The following is a 19,477-nucleotide window of genomic DNA, read 5'->3' as shown; positions in this document are numbered from 1 at the left end:
CTTGAATAAAGGTAACAACGCACAGATTTAAATGCAAAGAACACAGAATTACTGGAATTCATTGCTATTCCACATAATTTTAGCTCCAAAAGAACACATTTCACAGTGAACCAAAGATATACAAAACCAGTGTTGTTACAAATGTTCCAGTAGTTTCTAAGACCATGAGCTTTCAGCATCCTTCTCTCTAACGAAAAAGACTTTATAAATTGAGTGAATGCCATTACATTCCAGCAAGAAAGATGCTAGCATTTTTCTTTGCTGCTTACAAGAAGGGAAAGAACAATCAATTCTTGATCCTGAAGTACAGCAGCACCTATACCTAAAAGCTACCTATACCTAAAAGCTGTCTAACCTATTTCATAGCATTTATCAGAAGATGCACCATTAAATATAGCTTGAGTAAGTGCATGACTCTGATACTAAAACTTTGAGGAGCTCAGGCATAAATACCAGTGTATACAGATACAATATTAGAGAATTCAGTTCTTACATGAAGTGGTAGCAATCATGAAATTACTTTACTTCATTCTTTCCCCAAAGGCAGTTATAGCACAAGGGTGTTATAACTGTTACTGATTTTTAGTTTTGGCAAACAAGAGAAAGGAACAGAACAGTGCAGGAAAGCACTGAAAGAAAAGCTTTATTTCACAGTTATAGTAGGTGTTGTTTGTACTTTATATGCAATGTTGTTCCAGAGTTTGAGTATTCTGGGTGAGAGAAATGAGACACAAATACAGAACTCACGACTAGTTTATTAATACAGGAAACCACAGAGATATTAACAGATATAGTAAAGGACACTTCTGATGTTTGGTTATCTTGCCAACCCCAAGGACCCTGTGAGGACAATCAGGAAACCAGCTCCAAGAGACATCATCACAGCACGAGGTGGCAGGCTCAACCTTAGTGGGCGTCCCCAGGGAGGCAATGTTGACCTGGGTGGTATGAAGCTCTGCCTCCTCACATCGCATGAAGCTCGGGCTTCTATACTGACAAAAACGCACACTCATTCCAGTGCAGGAGGCCAGCCTACGTCAGAAGAAATGGCCAGCAATATCTAGAAAGGTCTCCAAGGGTCAAGACTTTTCTGAGGCATTCTAAAGCAGAGCTTTCCTGAAAGGAACCAAACTGGACTTTCCAGGGAACAGCCAAAGTGGACAAACAGTACTTTTCTATCTTTGTGTGGTGAAGCACACAGACCATTATCTATTGTCCCTGACACAAAAGTGATTATTCATACATGCAAACTGTCCAATATTACTTTACCTAGATGTGTTCAAAGATAATGCAGAGTCACATAAGTCTCCTAGAAAATAAAAATGAAACATGCATAATTAAACAAGATAAAATTATTGCTCAAAAAAATCATTTAAATAGAAAATGAGGGAGATAAATGGAGAGTCTTACAAAAAACTGCTTCATGCATGAATCAGAACTTCACAACAATAGTAAGTAACTGTCATCCCTTGACAGAAAGTTTGCAGACAGTTTCTTGCAAAGGTAGAGAAAATTCCAGTTCTGCAGCGTGAGTAGACTCTTAAATTAACATATATAAGGGTTTGCAAGTGTTTTAGAGAATTAGGAACATGGATCGAATAGAATTGTATATTCCCATTATATTTTAAAACTGCTAACCCAACTGCAGGTAAAACAACACAGCAGGAAACAGTTTGACTGTCATCACTGCAAAAACTCACCTCCCTAAAAGTGCACAGCTGAACAGCTTTCATTTCTTTAAAAGTAGTTATATTCCTTTCATGTTAATGAAGTAATATAAAACACTAACACATAAAGGTCTCCTTCAGGTACCAGCATCATTTTGCACAGCTTCACATCTCAAGGGTCTATTTCCCCATAGGTAGATAGTGTTACTTATCTTTTACATAAGGGTGGCACTGGCATGAAATTATTTCACACAAGTTAGTCAAAATATTAACTAACATAATCAGATGTAAAAAAAATAAGTGACAATGAAAGATTTACAAAAATATTCCAGTAATAAAGACCATATAAAGTCTGAAGAGTGCACAGGTTTTGTTGCAAGAGTGGAATCAAGATGTTAATGAGAAGGTTAAATATCTTTGCACACAAATACCTTGCCGGTGCCATGCAACTACACAAATACTTTGTGGCTGCTGTGTGAGCCTACCTGCTTTCACAGAACCATAGAATGAACTGGGTTGGAAAAGATCACCAAGCCCAACCGTTCCCAGCACTGCCAAGGCCACCACTAACCCACATCACCAAGGGCCTCATCTACATGATGTCACACAAAGTGTCAAAATGAGCAGCAACAAGAAGCAGCAGCGCATTTTAAAACTCAAATCAGAATAGGCACAGCCTGTACCTTGGGAAGCAATCGACTCTTAACTAGCTGTCCCTAGCTCCCATTTCAAAGAGCTGCTTTCACTTATACATTTGTAAGAGACAACAGTTACAAACATCATATAATCCCAGAACGGTTTGTGTTGGAAAGGACCTTAACATCATCCAGTTCCAACCCCCTGCCAAGTGCAAGGACGCCTCACACTAGACCAGGATGCTCCAAACCCCATCCAACTGGCCTTAAACACCGTCAGGGATGGGGCAGCCACAGCTTCTCTGGGCAACCTCTGCCAGCGCCTCATAAGGAAGAACTTCTTCCTTATGTTTAACTTGAACTTCCCTTGTTTCAGTTTGAACCCATCACCCCTTGTCCTACCACTACAGTCCCTGATGAAGAGTCCCTCTCCAGCATCCTTGTAGCCCCCTTCAGACACTGGAAGCTGCTCTGAGGTCTCCACGCAGCTTCTCTTCTCCAGGCTGAACAGCCCCAATGTTCTCAGCTTGTCTTTGTATGGGAGGTGCTCCAGCCCCTTACTCACAGCTAATTAAAACTCGATAACCTTACGGAGAACTAACCGATTAATGCGGGGCAGCTGAGAGCAGCCGAGTTTGTGAAGCTTTCCGCTCGGGAGGACTGCTCACACGTATCAACCATGGGAAGCCCTTAGGGATATCACCCAAGGATGTCAATGCCAAAAGTGCTCCTGGAGGCGACAGGGATCTTTGCTCCCCGTGCCGCTGCTCCAACCCCACCGTGGCCCCTCCAGGATCACAGCCCCGGAGCATCGGCTCCACCGTGGGACACCGAGCCCAGCCAGCACAGCCAGACCCCTACCTGACCCTCTTAGCTCTCACACATGGATGACACCACAGAATCCCGGAATCTGTCGGGCTGAGAGGGACCTCTGAAGATTATCTTGTCCAATCCCCTCTCAGTCTGCTCTTCCCCAGACTAACCAGGCCCAGCTCCCACAATATCTCCTCAAAAGAGAGATCACTAGATCCCGATCACCCTTGTAGCCTCTACTGAACCCTTTCCAGTAGCTCCTTGTCTGTTTCATGCTGAGGAGCCCAGTAGTCTCACAAGGCAGAGCCGCCCTTCGCCAGGCCACAGGCACTCACCGCGCCGCTCCGGCTCCCACATGGGGGTGAACCATCCCGCACCCCCCTCATGCTGCCCGCTTCCCACATGAGAGCGAAGCGCTCCTCACCTTCCTCAGGACTGCTAGGTCCCCGTTTACGTTTCCTGGCAGAAGCCATGCTCCTTCCCGCCCGTTCGCAGAACGCCACTCTGAAACGGCGGAGCGTTCAAATTTGACGCCAAGAGACGCACCGACGTAGCCCCGCCCCTCCTCGAAGCTAACATAAGCGCGGCCATTTCGCTCTGCCTTTTCTGCCATTGGCTGAACGTGCCTTCGTCTCCTTCACGTGATGAGGGCCGCTGGGAAGCCTGAGGGGAAGGCGGCTGCGCGGCTCGGTGGCGGCCATGAGCAAACGGAACCAGGTCTCCTATGTGCGGCCGGCCGAGCCCGCCTTCCTCAGCCGCTTCAAGCGGCAGGTCGGGTATCGGGAGGGCCCCACGGTGGAAACCAAGGTAACGGCCTTGGGCAGCGCGGCCCTCCGCTGTATCGGGCCCTGCTTCCTTTGCACCGCCGCGACTGGCCCTTCCCGGGGGTGGCAAGCGGCAGCACCCGCTTCATGGGGCCTCCCGTGCCTTGATGTTCCACCCCAGGCTTAAATGGAAGGCGGTAGGGAAGCAGCACTACAGCTTTGTCGCTGTAGGAGAAGGGGGAACAGTGGTTATCTGCTTGAAGTTAAGAAAACTGTCTTGTTATTTCTTCCCTGCTGGTGATTCGAACCAATAAGAAATTGCGGCGCCCTTCCTCGCTGCTGTTTCTAATGATCGCAGCCGAGGGGATCATGGTGCACTTCGCAGAGCAGTCAGTGCCCAAGTGGCTTGTGTCAACAGGGAAACAGCGATGATACCCGAAATTTAACTGGCGTTACAGAGCATAGAGAGAGAATAAATAGTGGTTAATAATATGATACAAAAGTGGCCAAAAAATACCTTGAAAAGGAGTTAACATCATCCTAATACAGGTCAGCAGACAAACTGATGTGATGGCAGGGCAGGGGTGTTGGAGACAGCTTGTTAAAAGGCAGCCTTTTCTGAGGGGTTTTCTGTTTCCAGTATGTTTTTGCATGTGTTTCCTGCTAAGATTTTGCAGGATGCCTTATGAAAGAGGCCTGCCATTATCATAACACAGTGCAAAGTAGCTTCTTTTTGATGACTAAGGAACTGTAAATTGAAGCAGTCATTTAACATCAGCTGGTAGTGCTGTTTGTGCAGTGGTGGTGTTACCTGGTTGTACTTGTGTGTGATCCTACCCTAACCTATGCAACTGAAAACTAACCTAGCAAAGAAGAAAGCACCTCACCATTGTTACTGCCTTGATTGGAACTATACTTGTGCCACTGGATATGCAGTTTATTCATTAAGATACTTTTTGTTACCAGCAGTCAATGTGTTGACTTGCACCACTTGCACCATTTGCCTGTACTGCTTTTTAAGGTTCAGTTCCTGTATAAAGAGGCCATTATCACCTCACTCTCTCCAGGAAAGTAACAGTCATAAGGATTTGTTAAAAAAAGGAATTTGAGATAAAAGTATGCCTTGAGTAAATGTAGTACAAACTGTTTCACTTTCCCAAGAAGATTTTGTTTAGCTCTTGGTAAATTCAATAGATAGTGGTAATGCTGTCTGTACTTTTCCTTATAAGTTTTAAGTTCCTCTGTTACGTCCAAGCTTTCTGTTGCTGTATGCCAGAAAGTTTATTGTTACAGGTTTTTATCCCAAATGATTCTTGTGTCTCAGAGCACAAATTTGAGAGCGTGGGAACAGGGAAATGGTTTTCCTTGTGTCAGTCCATAATGCTTATAGTGATTTGATTAGGCAGCCTTAATAACAAAGCCACCCTTTCTCTATGCTGCTTGGAGTACAGCATAGAAGATTCAAATTTGGACCCACACATTTAAGATTTTCTTAGTGTTGCATGGCAGATAGTGCTTGTACAGTAAAGAACAGGGGAATGAATTCTTCACCTTCCAGGTTCCTGCTGTTTTGGACTCTAATTGAAAGAGCCCATGCAGTTTCTTTTCTAGAGGATTCCATGTCTCAGTGATAGAATTGGAGTGTCACTGGGACAATGTGTGTTGGGAAAGTTTGGCACTGACAAGACAAACCTCTTCGCTAACCTCCCTGCAAAAGTGAAACCGAAGACAAGTAGCCCACCCTCAGTGGCTGTGATTGAGTGAGGTGATCAGAATTGCTTTTATTTCTCTCCTGTCTAGAGAGAGCAGCTTCCACTTGCAGATGAAGATAGTGATAATGTCAGTGACAAGGAAGATGAGCAGCCTCAAGTGGTAACATTGAAGAAGGGGGACTTGACTGCGGAAGAAGCGATGAAAATTAAACAGCAAATCAAAGAGTCCTTAAAGTCACATGAATCAGGTGAGTTGCAAACTACTTATTTCTTGCTTATAGCCAAAGAGAGATAATCCATAAAAGGGAGCTTGATACTTGCTTACTTTTCTACCATCTAATACTGCCTTTCATTCGTTGTGTGAATTTTTCAGACATAATTGTGTGTAGCACAAGGAGTGTAGTACTGAGTCCTTGTGGGATTTTGGCACCTCTGCCTCTTACCCCTTTGGGAATAGCTTGCATTTGGAGGAAAAAATCCACAGTAGTAGGTACCAGGAGTGTTCGATCACTATGCTTTGGGGACTGCTGCCCTTTGTTCCACATTATTGTGTTTCTATTCGTTCATCAGTAGTTAATATGAGGTCTTGGCTTCCTTTTCCTACTTTTTGCCTTACAGGAATAAAAGGATAAGTGCTTTGTTGTTTCTCTGCTATGAAGAGGACCAGGTGTGAAACCAGAAATGAAAGCGTGGCTGACTGTGCTATAGCTTGCTGTAGGCTTTGTTGAGTCTTTGGCCATCTTTGCACTGTCAGTCTGACCTCTAGATTTACATTCTGATTTCCACTCTGAGGCAGATATTTAGATGCTTTAGGAAGTGGTTATTTCCACTTTAATAAAGAGAGGTTTGAATAATTCCTTTTTTTGGATAAAGGTCAATTCTAAAAATGGGAACTATAAAGAAAGTTTGCTGCTCATGATTTAATTATGTTTCTTGTTGCTTTGATTTTTATCCCAGAGTTGAAAGTGAAATTACTTTAACAGGTACTGGGTCCGTATATATATATATGTGTGTGTGTATATGTGTATATATAAAATATATATATAAAACCCCAAATCTCAGGTAATTTGTGACACTATGAAGCTGAAAAGGTAGCAGGGAAGTAAATTTCCCAACTGAGAATCTTCCTTTCCACTGCATATGAATGCTAAGACACATTGATAGATCATAACTGATGTGTTGCTGGCTGGCTGTTGTGAAGAGAACATCTTACTTTTTCAAAACATGTAAATACTCAGTTTTGAGGCTCTGCTCTTTCCTCTTTTGTATCTGTAGTGATTGTCTTCATTTGAAGGTCCTTGTCTTCAGGCCTTGGTTTGAGATACAAAGTTCAGAGGAGGCCATGAGGATGATCAGGGGCTGGAGCACCTCCCATACAAATACAGGCTGAGAACATTAAGGGCTCTTCATCAGGGATTATAGTGATAGGACAAGGGGTGATGGGTTCAAACTTAAACAGGAGAAGTTCAGGTTAGATCTAAGGCAGAAGTTCTTCCCTGTGAGGGTGCTGAGGCGCTGGCACAGGGTGCCCAGAGAAGCGGTGAATGTTCCATTCCTGGCGTGTTCAAGGCCAGGCTGGACAGAGCCTTAGGTGACATTGCCTAGTGGAAGGTGTCCTAGCCCATGGCAGAGGGTTGGAACTGGATGATCTCAAGATCCGTTCCAACCCAAACCAGTCTGTGATTCTAAGGTGCCCTGGCCTTCCTGCTGAAAGGAATGTTCTTGAGCATATGATGAAATTTTGCCAGTGTTTAACCAGGCCAAGAGCTAAAATCTTTTCCTTTGATGCACAATGATCCGCAAACAGTATTGAGGTCCTGAAGGTCAGAGCTAAGGTAATGGACTTTTTGGTGGAGTTTTTGAGCTTTGCTTAGTTTATGCACTTTGCTTATTAGGCATTTAAATTCACATTACAAAGATAACGATCAGTTTCTCTGTGGCAGACAAGATGAAATCATTTTGCACAGTTCACAGGAGATTTTGGAGTAACACTGAAATTTCTGGCTTCCATTTTTCCATATGTATGAGTACATAGCTGTTTATCTGACTTATTTTGTGCATATGCTTTCACTACAGATTTAGGGGTTTGGTTTTCAATTTACAATTCTAAGAAAATGTAGAGAGTGTCCAATGAAGATTTTTTTGATGCTCCTTATGCTTATGAAGTAGCTGGTTGTCCTGTTCCCATAGCAGTGCTGGTGTTGTGTCTAGTCTGTACACTCAAGTACGTGGGCAGTTGCATCTGCTCGTAAGTGCAATTCTTCTTACAGAGGCCTTTTTTTTCCAGAATTTGGCTAATACTGTGCTTCAGATCAGGGTTTCCAAATAAACAATGTAGTTAAGCAACAATGAGTAAGGGGAATTATTTGATATTAAACTGCTGAGCCCAAAAAACGAGGCCCAACTTGTGAGGAAAATTATACATAGTGCATTTTGGTTGTTTGGCTGTGATGTTTTCAGAAATAGCTGTTTTTCCCTCCCAGAATATACCATGTGTATTTCCTAAACTTTGGTATCACATGTGCAGCATCAAACTGAAACAGGGGAAGTTCAGGTTAGATCTAAGGCAGAAGTTCTGCCCTGTGAGGGTGCCGAGGCGCTGGCACAGGGTGCGCAGAGAAGCTGTGGCTGCCGCATCCCTGGCAGTGTTCAAGGCCAGGTTGGATGGGGCTTGGAGCAACCTGGTCTAGTGGAAGGTGTCACTGCCCGTGGCAGGGGGTTGGAACTGGATGATCATAAGTTCCTTTCCAACTCAAATGAGTCTGGGATTCTGTAATTCTGTGTTCATTTGTACCGCACAACCCTTAAGACATCAGATTTAATAGTTCTAATGGTTAGAGAATGCATTGAAGAGTTTTTCAGCCAGTGCTATGTATGCTACCACTGAAATGTTCTTCTGTCATAATGCTTATATATTGAGGAAAGAATTCATGGTAAAGACAGAAGATATTTATTGTTTATAACTAAATAGCGCATCATGTTGTCCAACTCATGCATGTTGTGAGGAAATTTCTACTAAATAATGAATTTCACAAAGGTACTTTAGGAAAAGTATCTTGCTCAGAGCCTGATGGTTTCTAACACCCTGTCAGATATACATTGTACAAGTTGCAAATCACTACAGTATGAGCCTTCATGTCTGATTTGTGACTTTACAATTACAGTTTTTCCCCAGGAATACTACCTTGATGCTGTTTCTTGTGCAGTAGCTTTCTGCCTGTCTCTCATAATCCTTGAAGGAAGATAATAAATCCTTGTTTTTAAATTATTTGCTTTAATACATGTTGAGGAGCAGAATTACTCATTTGGAATAGTTTGGTGATTTTGCAGATACAAACAAACCCTAAAACTTTCATCCTATATGATAGTAAAAGGCAGGTTTATGACCATGTGATCTTTTTAGCTGTTTCAGCAGCTTTTAGAGATATTAAAAAGCTTTGTCTTGTGTATGTGGCATTTTGCTCTTCAAAGATACACCATAATTCTGGAATAAGTGCATCTGTTGTCATGGATTGTACAAACAGTGAAGTGAAATTAATGGATCCTATGAAGTTGTCCTCTCCATTTTGATAAGTGATGTGGCTGGATTGTGTGAGACTGCTCACAGTCTCTTTGAAGTTATAGCTCTGGTTAGTGAGAACCCACTTCTAATAGGAACTGCAGGAGAACTGGCTTCGAGGGCTGGTTGCCATGTAGCAGATGTGTGTGCATGAAGGACATTTTGTGGCCAAAAAATCCGTTTTCACAGTTGTTGTATTTTGTCAGGGTCTCGCTGGTCTTGGTTCTGGGGACCAAGAATAGATAGTAGTGAAGGTAAAGTAGTGAAAGTCTGTATGTGTGTGTGAACATGTGCAGATGTGTTCTGATTTTACTGTCTTTGTTATAGATGGTGAACCAGAACCTGCTGATGGAAAAATTATGTTCAGGAAACCAGCCAAACGTTCGTCAGAGAAAAATTTGGACTTCAATGTAAGTTCAAGAAAGAAGATGAAAGAGGCACAGAAAACTAAGAGAGAAGCAACTACTCCTCAGAGTACAGCTAAGCAAATAAACAGCAGTCTTCTCTCGTTTGATGATGAGGAAAATGATGATTAGGAGTTGTTTGTTTTTATATGTTACTTACCCTTGGAGGGATCTGAGTAAGACTGAGGGTTTTCCTAGACATAGGAGCATGGTACCCAGGTCTTCTCTTACTTTGCTGTAGTCCAACTAGAGAAACGTAGTGTAAAACTAGCAAGAGACAAGTCTTTGCAGTTCAGATGGAACTGTATGAACAGTATGGCGTGTCTTTCTTTTAAAAGAGAATTTAACCATGTATGTAAAAGCTATTTGAGGTCACAAATGAGTAGCAAAATTGACCTGTACATATCCACCTTATATAAATTTTCAATCAATACATCTTTAAATGTGTAATTCCTCTCTATTTACTGGCCTTAGTTGACAACTGTGTGGGTTTTACCTGTTACTGTTACCTTGACATTCAAAAGAGAGACATTTCACTGTTGTGGAACAGAGACTGAAGGTTTCTGTCTCAGAGGATTTTTGCACAACTTTTGCATGTGTGGTTTAGCACATTAGCTCTTTGCAGAGCCCTTGCAGCAATTGCTGAAATCATGTAGTCTTAATGCTGTCTGTGGTGAATGCCATCTAAGAAGCATCAAATTCACCTGAATTGGTTGTGCTAGCAAGATACAGAAATGGTGATTGTAGCTGATGGTATCAACTAATGCAAAAGAAAGATTGGAGACTGTTCACTTGGTTATCACACTGATGGTCTTAGTGCTGTGGTGGTGGTTTCTATTTGTTGAAGTCTATTGGTTCCACTTGGCTACTTCTGTGTTCATCATTATTTGGGATCTCAAACAGCTTATTTAAAAGAAACTGTATTTCATCTTTAAGCTTTGGAAAAGCATTCTTCTGGTTTTCTTCAAGTAGGAATTATAAAGAGGAAATTTAAGTCAAGGAACATCATAACTGTGATACAGGGTTCTAAAGTCTTTCAGTGGCCCATGTACAGTACAATGAACGTGACCATTTCCGTGCCATTTACGTAACAGGTTGTGCTTAAATTCAAAATATCACTGAGAGCTGCTGGGATTGGGAAGAACAAGGTGGTGGGAATGGGACTAGTGACTTTGAAATCATTTGGGAGTATGGTGTGCTCTATAACCATATATAGCAAGGCCTGAGACTGCTGCAGAATTACAGGGTATAAAACCAGTTCTTCTGCTGTGACAGGACATTCCAAATTATTTGGGCTGTACAGCTTCATTGAGGAGCAAATTTGAAGTTGCTGTGTGAAACAGCTGGGTTTAGTTTGTTCATCTGTTTTAAGCAATAAATTATGGTTTCTTTAAAGTGGTCCAAAGATATTTTAATGACATTTTCAGTACATAAAGTGGGATTTTTTTGGTCAGCTGATAACTAAGCTTCTCATGACTGCTCCCTGTCTCCATACATACCGACTTCCTACAGCATAAGATTGGGTGCAAGTCTGAATCATATTTCACACTAATAGTGTGAGTCCATGATACCCTGATTTGAGAACGAATAGATGTTTTCCTTTCAGAAAAACAAAACCAGACCTATAAATGGATATTAAAAGTCTTGCTGTAGCACTGGTCTGATATACACACTGCCAGAGAAGTGCAGTGTAACAATCCGATCATTCCCGTGAGGACATGTTACATTTGTAAATACATAATTTATCTATATTCTGCATAAATAAGAGAAAATAAAATGTAGGAGAAGAAATACAGAATCCAAGGTTCCCAGGGTTTAATCTTTCAATTTATTTTGTAGACTTAAAACTTGTGTGAATCCATTAAAATACATATATATCTCCCCGTGAGAAATCTCATGGCATTACAGTATACTGAAGGAATATTTGGGTATATTTCAACAAGTGACTTGCTGAGATTCATATGAAAGACTGAATTAACTACTGGCTGCTTACTTAAACTCTCCTGGTTCTGTTTATCAGCACAAAAATATACTTGCTTACACTTTTCTTGCACATCCTGAAAGCTCTTCCCTTTAGCTGTGAGGCAGTTTAGGAGACATGGCTATCGAGAGATAAATGCTTGCCAAGGATGAGAGGGAATTTGGATTTACCTTAAAATTGGAGAGGGCCTCCCAAATATGCAGCTGATTCAAAATAAGACTGTGGTCTTGTCTGAATCTTGTTAGTTACTGCATTTAAACAAAACTACTGTTGCTAGTGAGAGACTTGGGAGACAAATCCAGTAAAAAGAAGGCTACTTCAAGATACTGGCTGCAGTGCTTTTGCTTAATCATGCTTCTTGCCGTACGACTTCATGACAGATGTCTGGAATGCAAATAAGTTAATTGGATTTACTTGGAAATAATATAATGAAAGGTATGTCGTTCTTCAGGCAGCACAGCAGGGGAAAGAAAGGTGGATACGGAAACCCAGTATCTTTCCTTTATTCCAACTGTGATTTGTAGTGCTCTGACCAGGAGCAGCCCTTTGTATTCATTGTATTTCACTCCTATTTCACCTCACAATAACTAACTGCATGTATTAAGAGGTGTGAGTGATGCACAAAAGCATTTTAGTCAAGTGAATAGTGTGAATAGTCATGTGCCACACCAGGAAAATTATCCACGCCACCAACTCCCCATGAAACCTGGGACTAAAGAGACATTTACTTCTTCATTTAGGAAGGCAATGTGAAACTGTCTTAAGCAATTGCCTGCCTTAAGCAATGGAACATGGAAAACCAGTAATGGCAAGAACTTTCTAATAAAGGGGAAGCCAAAGTAAGTGCATAGAACATGGGGCTAGGACTGGAATAGACAGTTCTCCTTGCTTTTCCTTTCTCTCTCCCTTCCCTGCTCCCATCCCCAGTCCTTTTACCCTCCTGTAGTGGGGAATGTTGATTTGTTTTCTTCTCATGGAGCTTGCTCAGCTAAGGGTGAGAGGCTTTCAGTGATATGGTTTAGCGGTGGTCTTGGCAGTCCTGGGGCAATGGTTGGATTTGATGATCTTAAAGGTCTTTTCCAACCTGGTTGATTCTATTTGAGGAGCAAGGTGAAAGTAGCTGAGGCTTTTATTTAATACAAGAATCTTGTTCAGACATCCCTGTTAGCTAATACGGGAATCTTATGCAGTTTTTAGTAATAAAATCTTGGCTATTTCCCAGTTCATTAAGACTCCAAAGCATTTACTGATGATGGTGTCAGTTCCCACTGCTGAGCAGGAAGCCATTAAAAAACAGGTGCACTGTAGTAGCACTGCAGCAATGGATGCCTATAGTGGAAGCTTTTTACGTTGCGCTTGGATGCCATCAGGAAAAGCGAGATGCTCTGTCACCTTTCTTACTTATGAAGAAACAGGATCTTTCTCTAAATGATAGGAATCAAGATGAATCAAGAATGCTGCATTATGAGACAGAAATGGCAAAGACCTGGGACAGAAAGAGCAAGGAAATGCATGTATGAGTGGCCCAAGTGCTCCTACCTTTGGTTTTCAGCCTGTCTGAAAAAGTTGGGGGTTTTTTTCCCCTAAATAAAACCAGTTTTTTTGTACTGCAAATGTTCATTTCAGTGGCCTAAACAGGAAGGAATGAGTCAGAATTCTATTCTGATTGTTTTTGTGTCCAGCACTTTCGCAGGAAGCATCATTTGGAGGATCAAAGGCTGCGTTTTGCAGACACTGAGCACAAGAAGCCTGGATTTAGCTGGTTTAATTACACATTTTTTAAGTTTCATTACAGGACTTAATGTCTTTTTTTTTTTTTTTACAGTGCTTCAGTATATAATCCTGTTAGGAAGCTGGAGATTTGTAATGAAGCAGGAAGTAGCAATGTCATCGCTTCAGCTGATTGTTTCCTTTGTGCTGTAGTGTATTAACTAAGTGATGCTTTACTCTGCTGTGTAGAGCCAAATGCATCCTCAAGGACATCAGGCATGCCTGAAGATGAGTCATTACCTTTGGTACAGCACAAGAGGTATGATATGCAGCCTCAGTAAGCGTTTGTCTGTTGAAGTTGGTTAATAACCTATAGCCCTCTCCTGTGGCAGGATGCCATAAATCAATCCTTTGTGCGTACAGCAAACAGAAAGGCTGATGTATCAGCTGCCTCTTCAGTATCATCCCTTTATTCCCATTCCTAGAGCGAAGTGTTCCACCTGCAAAGAGTTTGTTCATGTCACAGACCTCCCCTTTCACCCCACTTCCTTCAGAGCATTTCAAAGGTGGCAGTCGCAAGGTAACCATTAAAACCAGAGGAGAAACACCAAAGGGTTTTACATGAGTGGCTGGAACCTCCTGTAGGGTTCCTTGGGCTCTTGAGAACCTATAAAATCTCAGAGCCAGCCCCTGGGAAGTTACTTCCTCCTGGGGAAATGGATGGGACTGCTCAGGAAAATTGCACAAGATTGAATTTTAGTGTTTACCCCATGATCACTTTTTGTTGAAGGTAAAGAGACAGCTGGCAAAAGCAGTTTTTCCTCTTATCAAGAGATGTAAAGTGGCTTTGGTGCCATTCCAGTCCATATGGCAAAGGATTCCTTTTCATTGACTCCTGTGGCAGTCAGTGCAATGCCTGATTAGTTAAGGCCATGGGCAAGAGGGAGCTACCTTGTAGAAGTTATTAGAGAAAGGTGTTGTCGAGCCTCCGTGGGGTAACGGTGATCACTGCACACTTTTAGGTTTGATATCATGAAAGAGTGGTTCCCTTAGGGACAACACAGTAACAATGAACTTTAAAAGGGCAGATTATAAAACCATGAGGAAAATGGTTAACAGCAGGCTGAAGGGCAAAGAGAAGTACTTAAAAACCACAGAGATCTGCCTGGAGGCTATTTAAGAACGTTGTATTAGAGGCACAGATGGTTTGTATACCTCTGAGCGAAAACAGTGTACGAGGAAGGATGAAACTCACAGGGTTACGTGGGAGAAAAGCGTGAGTACAGAAAGGCTGAAAACACATCCCTTAAAGTCTGTCTGAATGACAGACTAGGAAGTGTTATCAGGAGAGGGGAAAGACCTGGAAAGTGTCAGTGGTAAGAAAAAGACGATAGGAGCTGCTGTCTTTGGATCCCCAGATGAAACACCAAAAATAGTGGTTCTAATAATGACCTGAGCACTCTGCCTTTGAAAACTGGGCTACTCCAGATGAGGATTCACCAGGAAAACAACCATGCTCTTAGCCAACATCTCACTAAGGCCAAAGCAGTCTGCAGTTTTAATGTGTGACTAGGCCAGGTTTAAGAGGAAAGGAACCCATTCAAACATAGTTTCTTTATAGTAGGACTTTAATTTCACCTTGTGTTAGATTCAGTGCCAAAACTGATGGCTTTAATCTTTGCCAAAGAAGGTAGAAAAAAGAAATCAAACACTCCTAAGAACTCTAATTTTAGTAAAGGCAAAAAATCCCCTACATTTGTTCTGGTGTGGCTTTAGGCTGGGAGGGAGACTGTGTGATAAGGGTACGGTGAGGTTTGCAGAGTTTTTTTACACCAACATGTAATTGGACAGATGCAGAGTTTTGTTGTCTGAATGAATCTGAGAGCAGGAACACGCTGACTGTAAATGAGAAGGGGAACATCTCAAGTGTCACAAATGTGATGATGTGTGCAAAAAAAAAAGTATCCTTGTGAAATCAATGCAAGTTCTTTTCTGATTTTAAACCCAAGGAAAGGCAGAGGAAGGTCAGAGCAGCTAAGCAGTATTTTGGCAATGCAATCTTGATGCACATGGTCTCAGTGGGACTAGAGCCCTGGCATCCAGGCTGGTTTTTTCTGCCCTGTAAATTGAAACAAACAATTCCGCTGCCCGAGTCTCTGCTTTTCTCCTCTGACATGCCAACTTTCTCAAGAGATTAAGCATTGTTCTCAGCAGTGCCCCAGCAGAAGCAGTTTTATAATTTAAGGGCTGTATAAAATTTATGGAGCACTGAGAAGAGCTTAAATCAATGTTGTGATTTTCATAAATTATTGCAGGCAGACAAGGTTTGGTAGAAAGCTGTTAATCCAACAGACAGCAACATTCAAAATAGGGATTTTCAAAGGCACCTGTGGGAATCACACATAAATCATAGAATCACAGAATGGTTTGGGTTGGAAAGGACCTTAGATCATCCAGTTCCAACCCCCTGCCATACACAGGAACGCCTCTCACTAGACCGTGTCACCCAAGGCTCTGTCCAGCCTGGCCTTGAACACTGCAAGGGATGGAGAATATACCAGTTATTTCGGCACCCTTTTCCAGCACCTCACCACCCTCACAGGGAAGAGTTTCTTCCTTAGATCTAACCTGAACTTCCCCTGTTTCAGTCTGAACCCATCACCCCTTGTCCTATCACTACAGTCCCTGATGAAGAGTCCCTCTCCAGCATCCTTGTAGCCCCCTTCAGACACTGGAATCTGCCCTGAGGTCTCCACGCAGCTTCTCTTCTCCAGGCTGAACAGCCCCAATGTTCTCAGCCTGTCTCCATACAGGAGGTGCTCCAGCCCCTGATCATCCTCGTGGCCTCCTCTGGACTTGCTCCAACAGCTCCATGTCCTTCTGATGTTGAGGACACCAGAGCTGCACACAGTGCTGCAAGTGGGGTCTCATGAGAGCAGAGCAGAGGGGCAGGATCACCTCCTTTGACCTGCTGCTCATGCTGCTTTTGATGCAGCCCAATATACGGTTGGCTTTCTGTTAGCACACACTGAGGCCAGCTCATGTTCATTCAAGTTAGATACTTGTTCCTTTGAGCTACTTAGTGTTCCACTGTGAATCTTTAATCATGCCAAATTGTTTCAAATATTTGGTAAAAATCAAATTCAGAGCAATTTTAAAATGTCACTTAAATGCTTAATGTGCTTATGAACAGTGGGTGGGTAACTTGTATTTCTATTTCAGATGAAAACCCACTTTGGCACATGAAGAGTTAACCCTTTTCTTACCACAGTGCATTTTGGGGTTCTTGTTTAGACCTCATTGCTGTGAGGAACCTTCTCCTGTCTCTGCCTGAAGGCTGTACCAGCAAATTACTCCAGCTGCTACAGAGAAGGATTTGCCTGTAGAGCAGAAAGAGAAACAATGCATGGTTCCTCAGAGTACATTTCTATATTGTATAATAGGGAAAATATAATTCCATACATTACAGATAGGAGCACAGATTGAACTTCCTTTCTGGACAACCAACTAAAATGGAGTTGATCAGATACTCTTCCCATTTCATCCTGATTTGGGTATTACTGGTGATTGAAAGGGTTTTCCACTCACTGGGCGTTATGCCCATCAGGATACAGATGGGCTGGAGACCTTTCATCTTTTTGGACTTGATCTTAAAGGTCTCTTCCAACCTATGATTCTATGATTGGGATGGCTTCTAGCTATAATGTTTGGTGTTTAATTGCCTGTGTTTTAAACTGCTCCAACTCCTCTAAACTGAAATCCCTGTGTTTCAGATTATTGCAGATGGAATATGCTAAACATGGTACTAGTGAGAAGCACCACTGCTGAGCTCCTTGCTGGATTGGTGGCTTGGGTTAAACCGTTTTCTGATGTTATTCCATTGCTCACAATGAGCTGACACTGGTAGATACATGAGCTCTGTACTAGACCTGATTGAGGTAAATAGGTTGAAACTCAAGTTAAGTGTTGGACACTCCAGGATCTTGCCACTGAATTCCTATAGCCAACATGCATAAATGATGGGGGTGACTGACTCAGCAGTCATTATTCTGCAGGAAGGGATCTGTGAGTTAAAAACTGAACACAGGCCATGGATGCAAATGCAGTTTCAGCCCTATAAATAATGTGTTGTGGAGAAGAAATGTGAAGTAATCTTACCCTTATTTATCCTCTGCTTCAGACGCTAGCTGCAGTAATGTGTCTGCTTTTGTGCACTATACGTCAAAGAAGGAAGATGTAGACCAACTGGGAAGTCGAACAGAAAGTAGTGGTCAGAAGTCTAGAAAACATGGCCTGTGAGGACAGATTGAAAGAAGTGGCCTTATGCATCTAGAGAAAGGAGATGAAAGAGATGGAATAGGAATGTGATACCAGTCTTCAGATATGTAGAGCTCTGCAAAGAGGGAAATAATAAATTGTTCTCTGTGTCCACTGGGAATATAGAAAGAACTAATGGATTTAAATTGCAGCAAATGAAATTAAAGGAAGACATTAGGGCAGACTTTCTAGCTGGAACAGAAGTAATGTACTGGCACAGATTGCCGGGGAGGTTGTGGAATCTTCATTGCCAGAGGTTTATAAGAACAGGTTAGCCAAACATCTGTCAGGAATGATTTGGGGAGAACTGATCCTGCTTTAGGGCAGAGGGCTGGACTAGATGACCCTGCAAGGTCCCTTCCAGCCCTGGTTTCGATGGCTATCTCATTAGGAAGGCTGCTTGGATATTCCTAGGACCTCGCCAGTCCTTCTGAAAGCAAATCCACGCTGTAGCAATGCCAAGAGTCAGAATTAAACTGACAATAGCTGGGAAAATTCAAAGCTTAAGGTTGATATCCCGCCTTTAATTATTAGCACTTAAATGTATGTGGACTTGTTCAGAGGCTAAATACTGGAAGTTACACAACTGTGAGCCTTTTATGACCAGCCCATGATCTTGTTAATAGCAAGAGAATCTTGTTTCTCCTGATGTATATTAATCTTACATATTGCAACTTAGGTTTTATCACTTCAGTAAGTCTTTAGCATCTAACATACTCCAGGAGGGGTCACTCTCATTTCACATGCCATCGTACACATGGCCACATGCTGTGTTTCCACTCCCTCCCTCCAAAACTCATTCTTCCACTCCAATTTATCGTGACATTAGTGCTCAGCTTCATTACGCGGCTGTGCTTTATCACTAATACCTCTGTTAATGTGCTTGGTACCTTTTTCTCCATTCTCAGGCACTGGGTACTCCTGGTGCTTTCTGCTCACACGTTCATTTATTCCTGTTGATAGATTCCATTTTCATCTGTCTTTTGCAGCTTTCCCTTCAAGATGTGCTTAGCAATTGGATTGCATCCAAATATTACCAAATGCCCCATGTTTTAATATCAGGCAAAGCAGCTTGAATTTTCTTCCTTTGAGTGCTGTAAAAGACATACTGGCATGTTTTCTGTGCAAATGCCAAAAAAAAAACCCAACCCAAAAGCACCGAGTTTAACAAAAGATGGGGGGTGTGAAGAAAACTGAAATGTTAGCATTCCCAGAATTTGGTATTTTCCCTTACTTCAAGCCTTAGTTCATGACCCAGCTCCTGATTTATGTAACTCAGTGGAATTATGCCAGTTTTGAGCAGCCAAGAATTTGGCACTGTTGCTTCTTTGACTGGTAGTACCTTAGCGTTCAGTGATATGACCCCATATGTTTTCCTCCCTGAAAGCCACGCTTGGCCATTGGTGATCCTACAATCATGGAATGGTTTCTGTTGGAAGGGACCTTAAAGATCATCCAGTTCCAACCCCCTGCCATGGGCAGGGACACCTTCCACAAGACCAGGTTGCTCCAAGCCCCATCCAACCTGGCCTTGAACACTGCCAGGGATGGGGCAGCCACAGCTTCTCCGGGCACCCTGTGCCAGCGCCTCAGCACCCTCACAGGGAAGAACTTCTGCCTTAGATCTAACCTGAACTTGCCCTGTTTCAGTTTGAACCCATCACCCCTTGTCCTATCGCTACAGTCCCTGATGAAGAGTCCCTCTCCAGCATCCTTGTAGCCCCCTTCAAACACTGGAGAGCAATTCAGAGCAGTCATTCAGTACCATATGCAGAAATACATACCCATGGATCTCATTGAGCTGTGTGGTTCAGAAAGCCAGTACCTAGGTGATGGTTTGGTAGTACAACACTCCTCTATTATGAGTTTACACAGCGCCTACCGCAGAGGAGCCCTAATCTCTGTTACAGACTCC

General features: G+C 42.5%; 2 protein-coding genes across 6 annotated transcripts in view; one reads left to right on the top strand and one right to left on the bottom strand.

Moving 5' to 3' along the window:
• Positions 1–3,706, bottom strand: part of KIF15 (kinesin family member 15) — a gene marked incomplete at both ends in the record, with an annotated part of 35,723 nt that extends 32,017 nt beyond the window's left edge. The window contains 2 exons of the mRNA XM_080611261.1: positions 3,413–3,619; positions 3,693–3,706. Coding sequence (XP_080467387.1) covers positions 3,413–3,619; positions 3,693–3,706 — 221 coding nt within the window. The remainder of the gene's footprint in view (positions 1–3,412; positions 3,620–3,692) is intronic.
• A 65-nt stretch (positions 3,707–3,771) lies between these two features.
• On the top strand, positions 3,772–18,625 carry KIAA1143. 5 transcript variants are annotated; one of them, XR_013956266.1, is made up of 5 exons: positions 3,772–3,922; positions 5,680–5,839; positions 9,478–9,560; positions 13,361–13,564; positions 18,552–18,625. XR_013956266.1 is itself a non-coding variant. In XM_080610928.1 (4 exons), the coding sequence occupies exons 1-4, from the start codon at positions 3,815–3,817 to the stop codon at positions 13,373–13,375; spliced, it is 366 nt and encodes a 121-aa protein (XP_080467054.1). In that variant the 5' UTR covers positions 3,772–3,814; the 3' UTR covers positions 13,376–16,061. The 5 variants fall into 5 exon arrangements, 2 of the variants coding, with proteins under 2 accessions (XP_080467054.1, XP_080467053.1); XR_013956267.1 differs by lacking the exon at positions 18,552–18,625 and adding an exon at positions 15,561–16,061; XR_013956268.1 differs by lacking the exon at positions 18,552–18,625 and adding an exon at positions 15,894–16,060.
• The last annotated feature ends 852 nt before the right edge of the window (positions 18,626–19,477 follow it).

This window comes from Psittacula echo, assembly GCF_963264785.1.
Source record: "Psittacula echo genome assembly, chromosome: 2".
Taxonomy (NCBI): Eukaryota; Metazoa; Chordata; class Aves; order Psittaciformes; family Psittacidae; genus Psittacula; species Psittacula echo.
Note: the sequence above shows the minus strand (reverse complement) of the source record. Positions and strands in the feature narration are given on the sequence as shown.

Coding starts and splice junctions, on each gene's coding strand:
- KIAA1143 (XM_080610927.1), top strand. CDS start 3,815: ATGAGCAAACGGAACCAGGTCTCCTATGTGCGGCCGGCCGAGCCCGCC. Junction 3,923..5,679: donor GCCCCACGGTGGAAACCAAG/GTAACGGCCTTG, acceptor TCTCCTGTCTAG/AGAGAGCAGCTTCCACTTGC. Junction 5,840..9,477: donor CTTAAAGTCACATGAATCAG/GTGAGTTGCAAA, acceptor TCTTTGTTATAG/ATGGTGAACCAGAACCTGCT.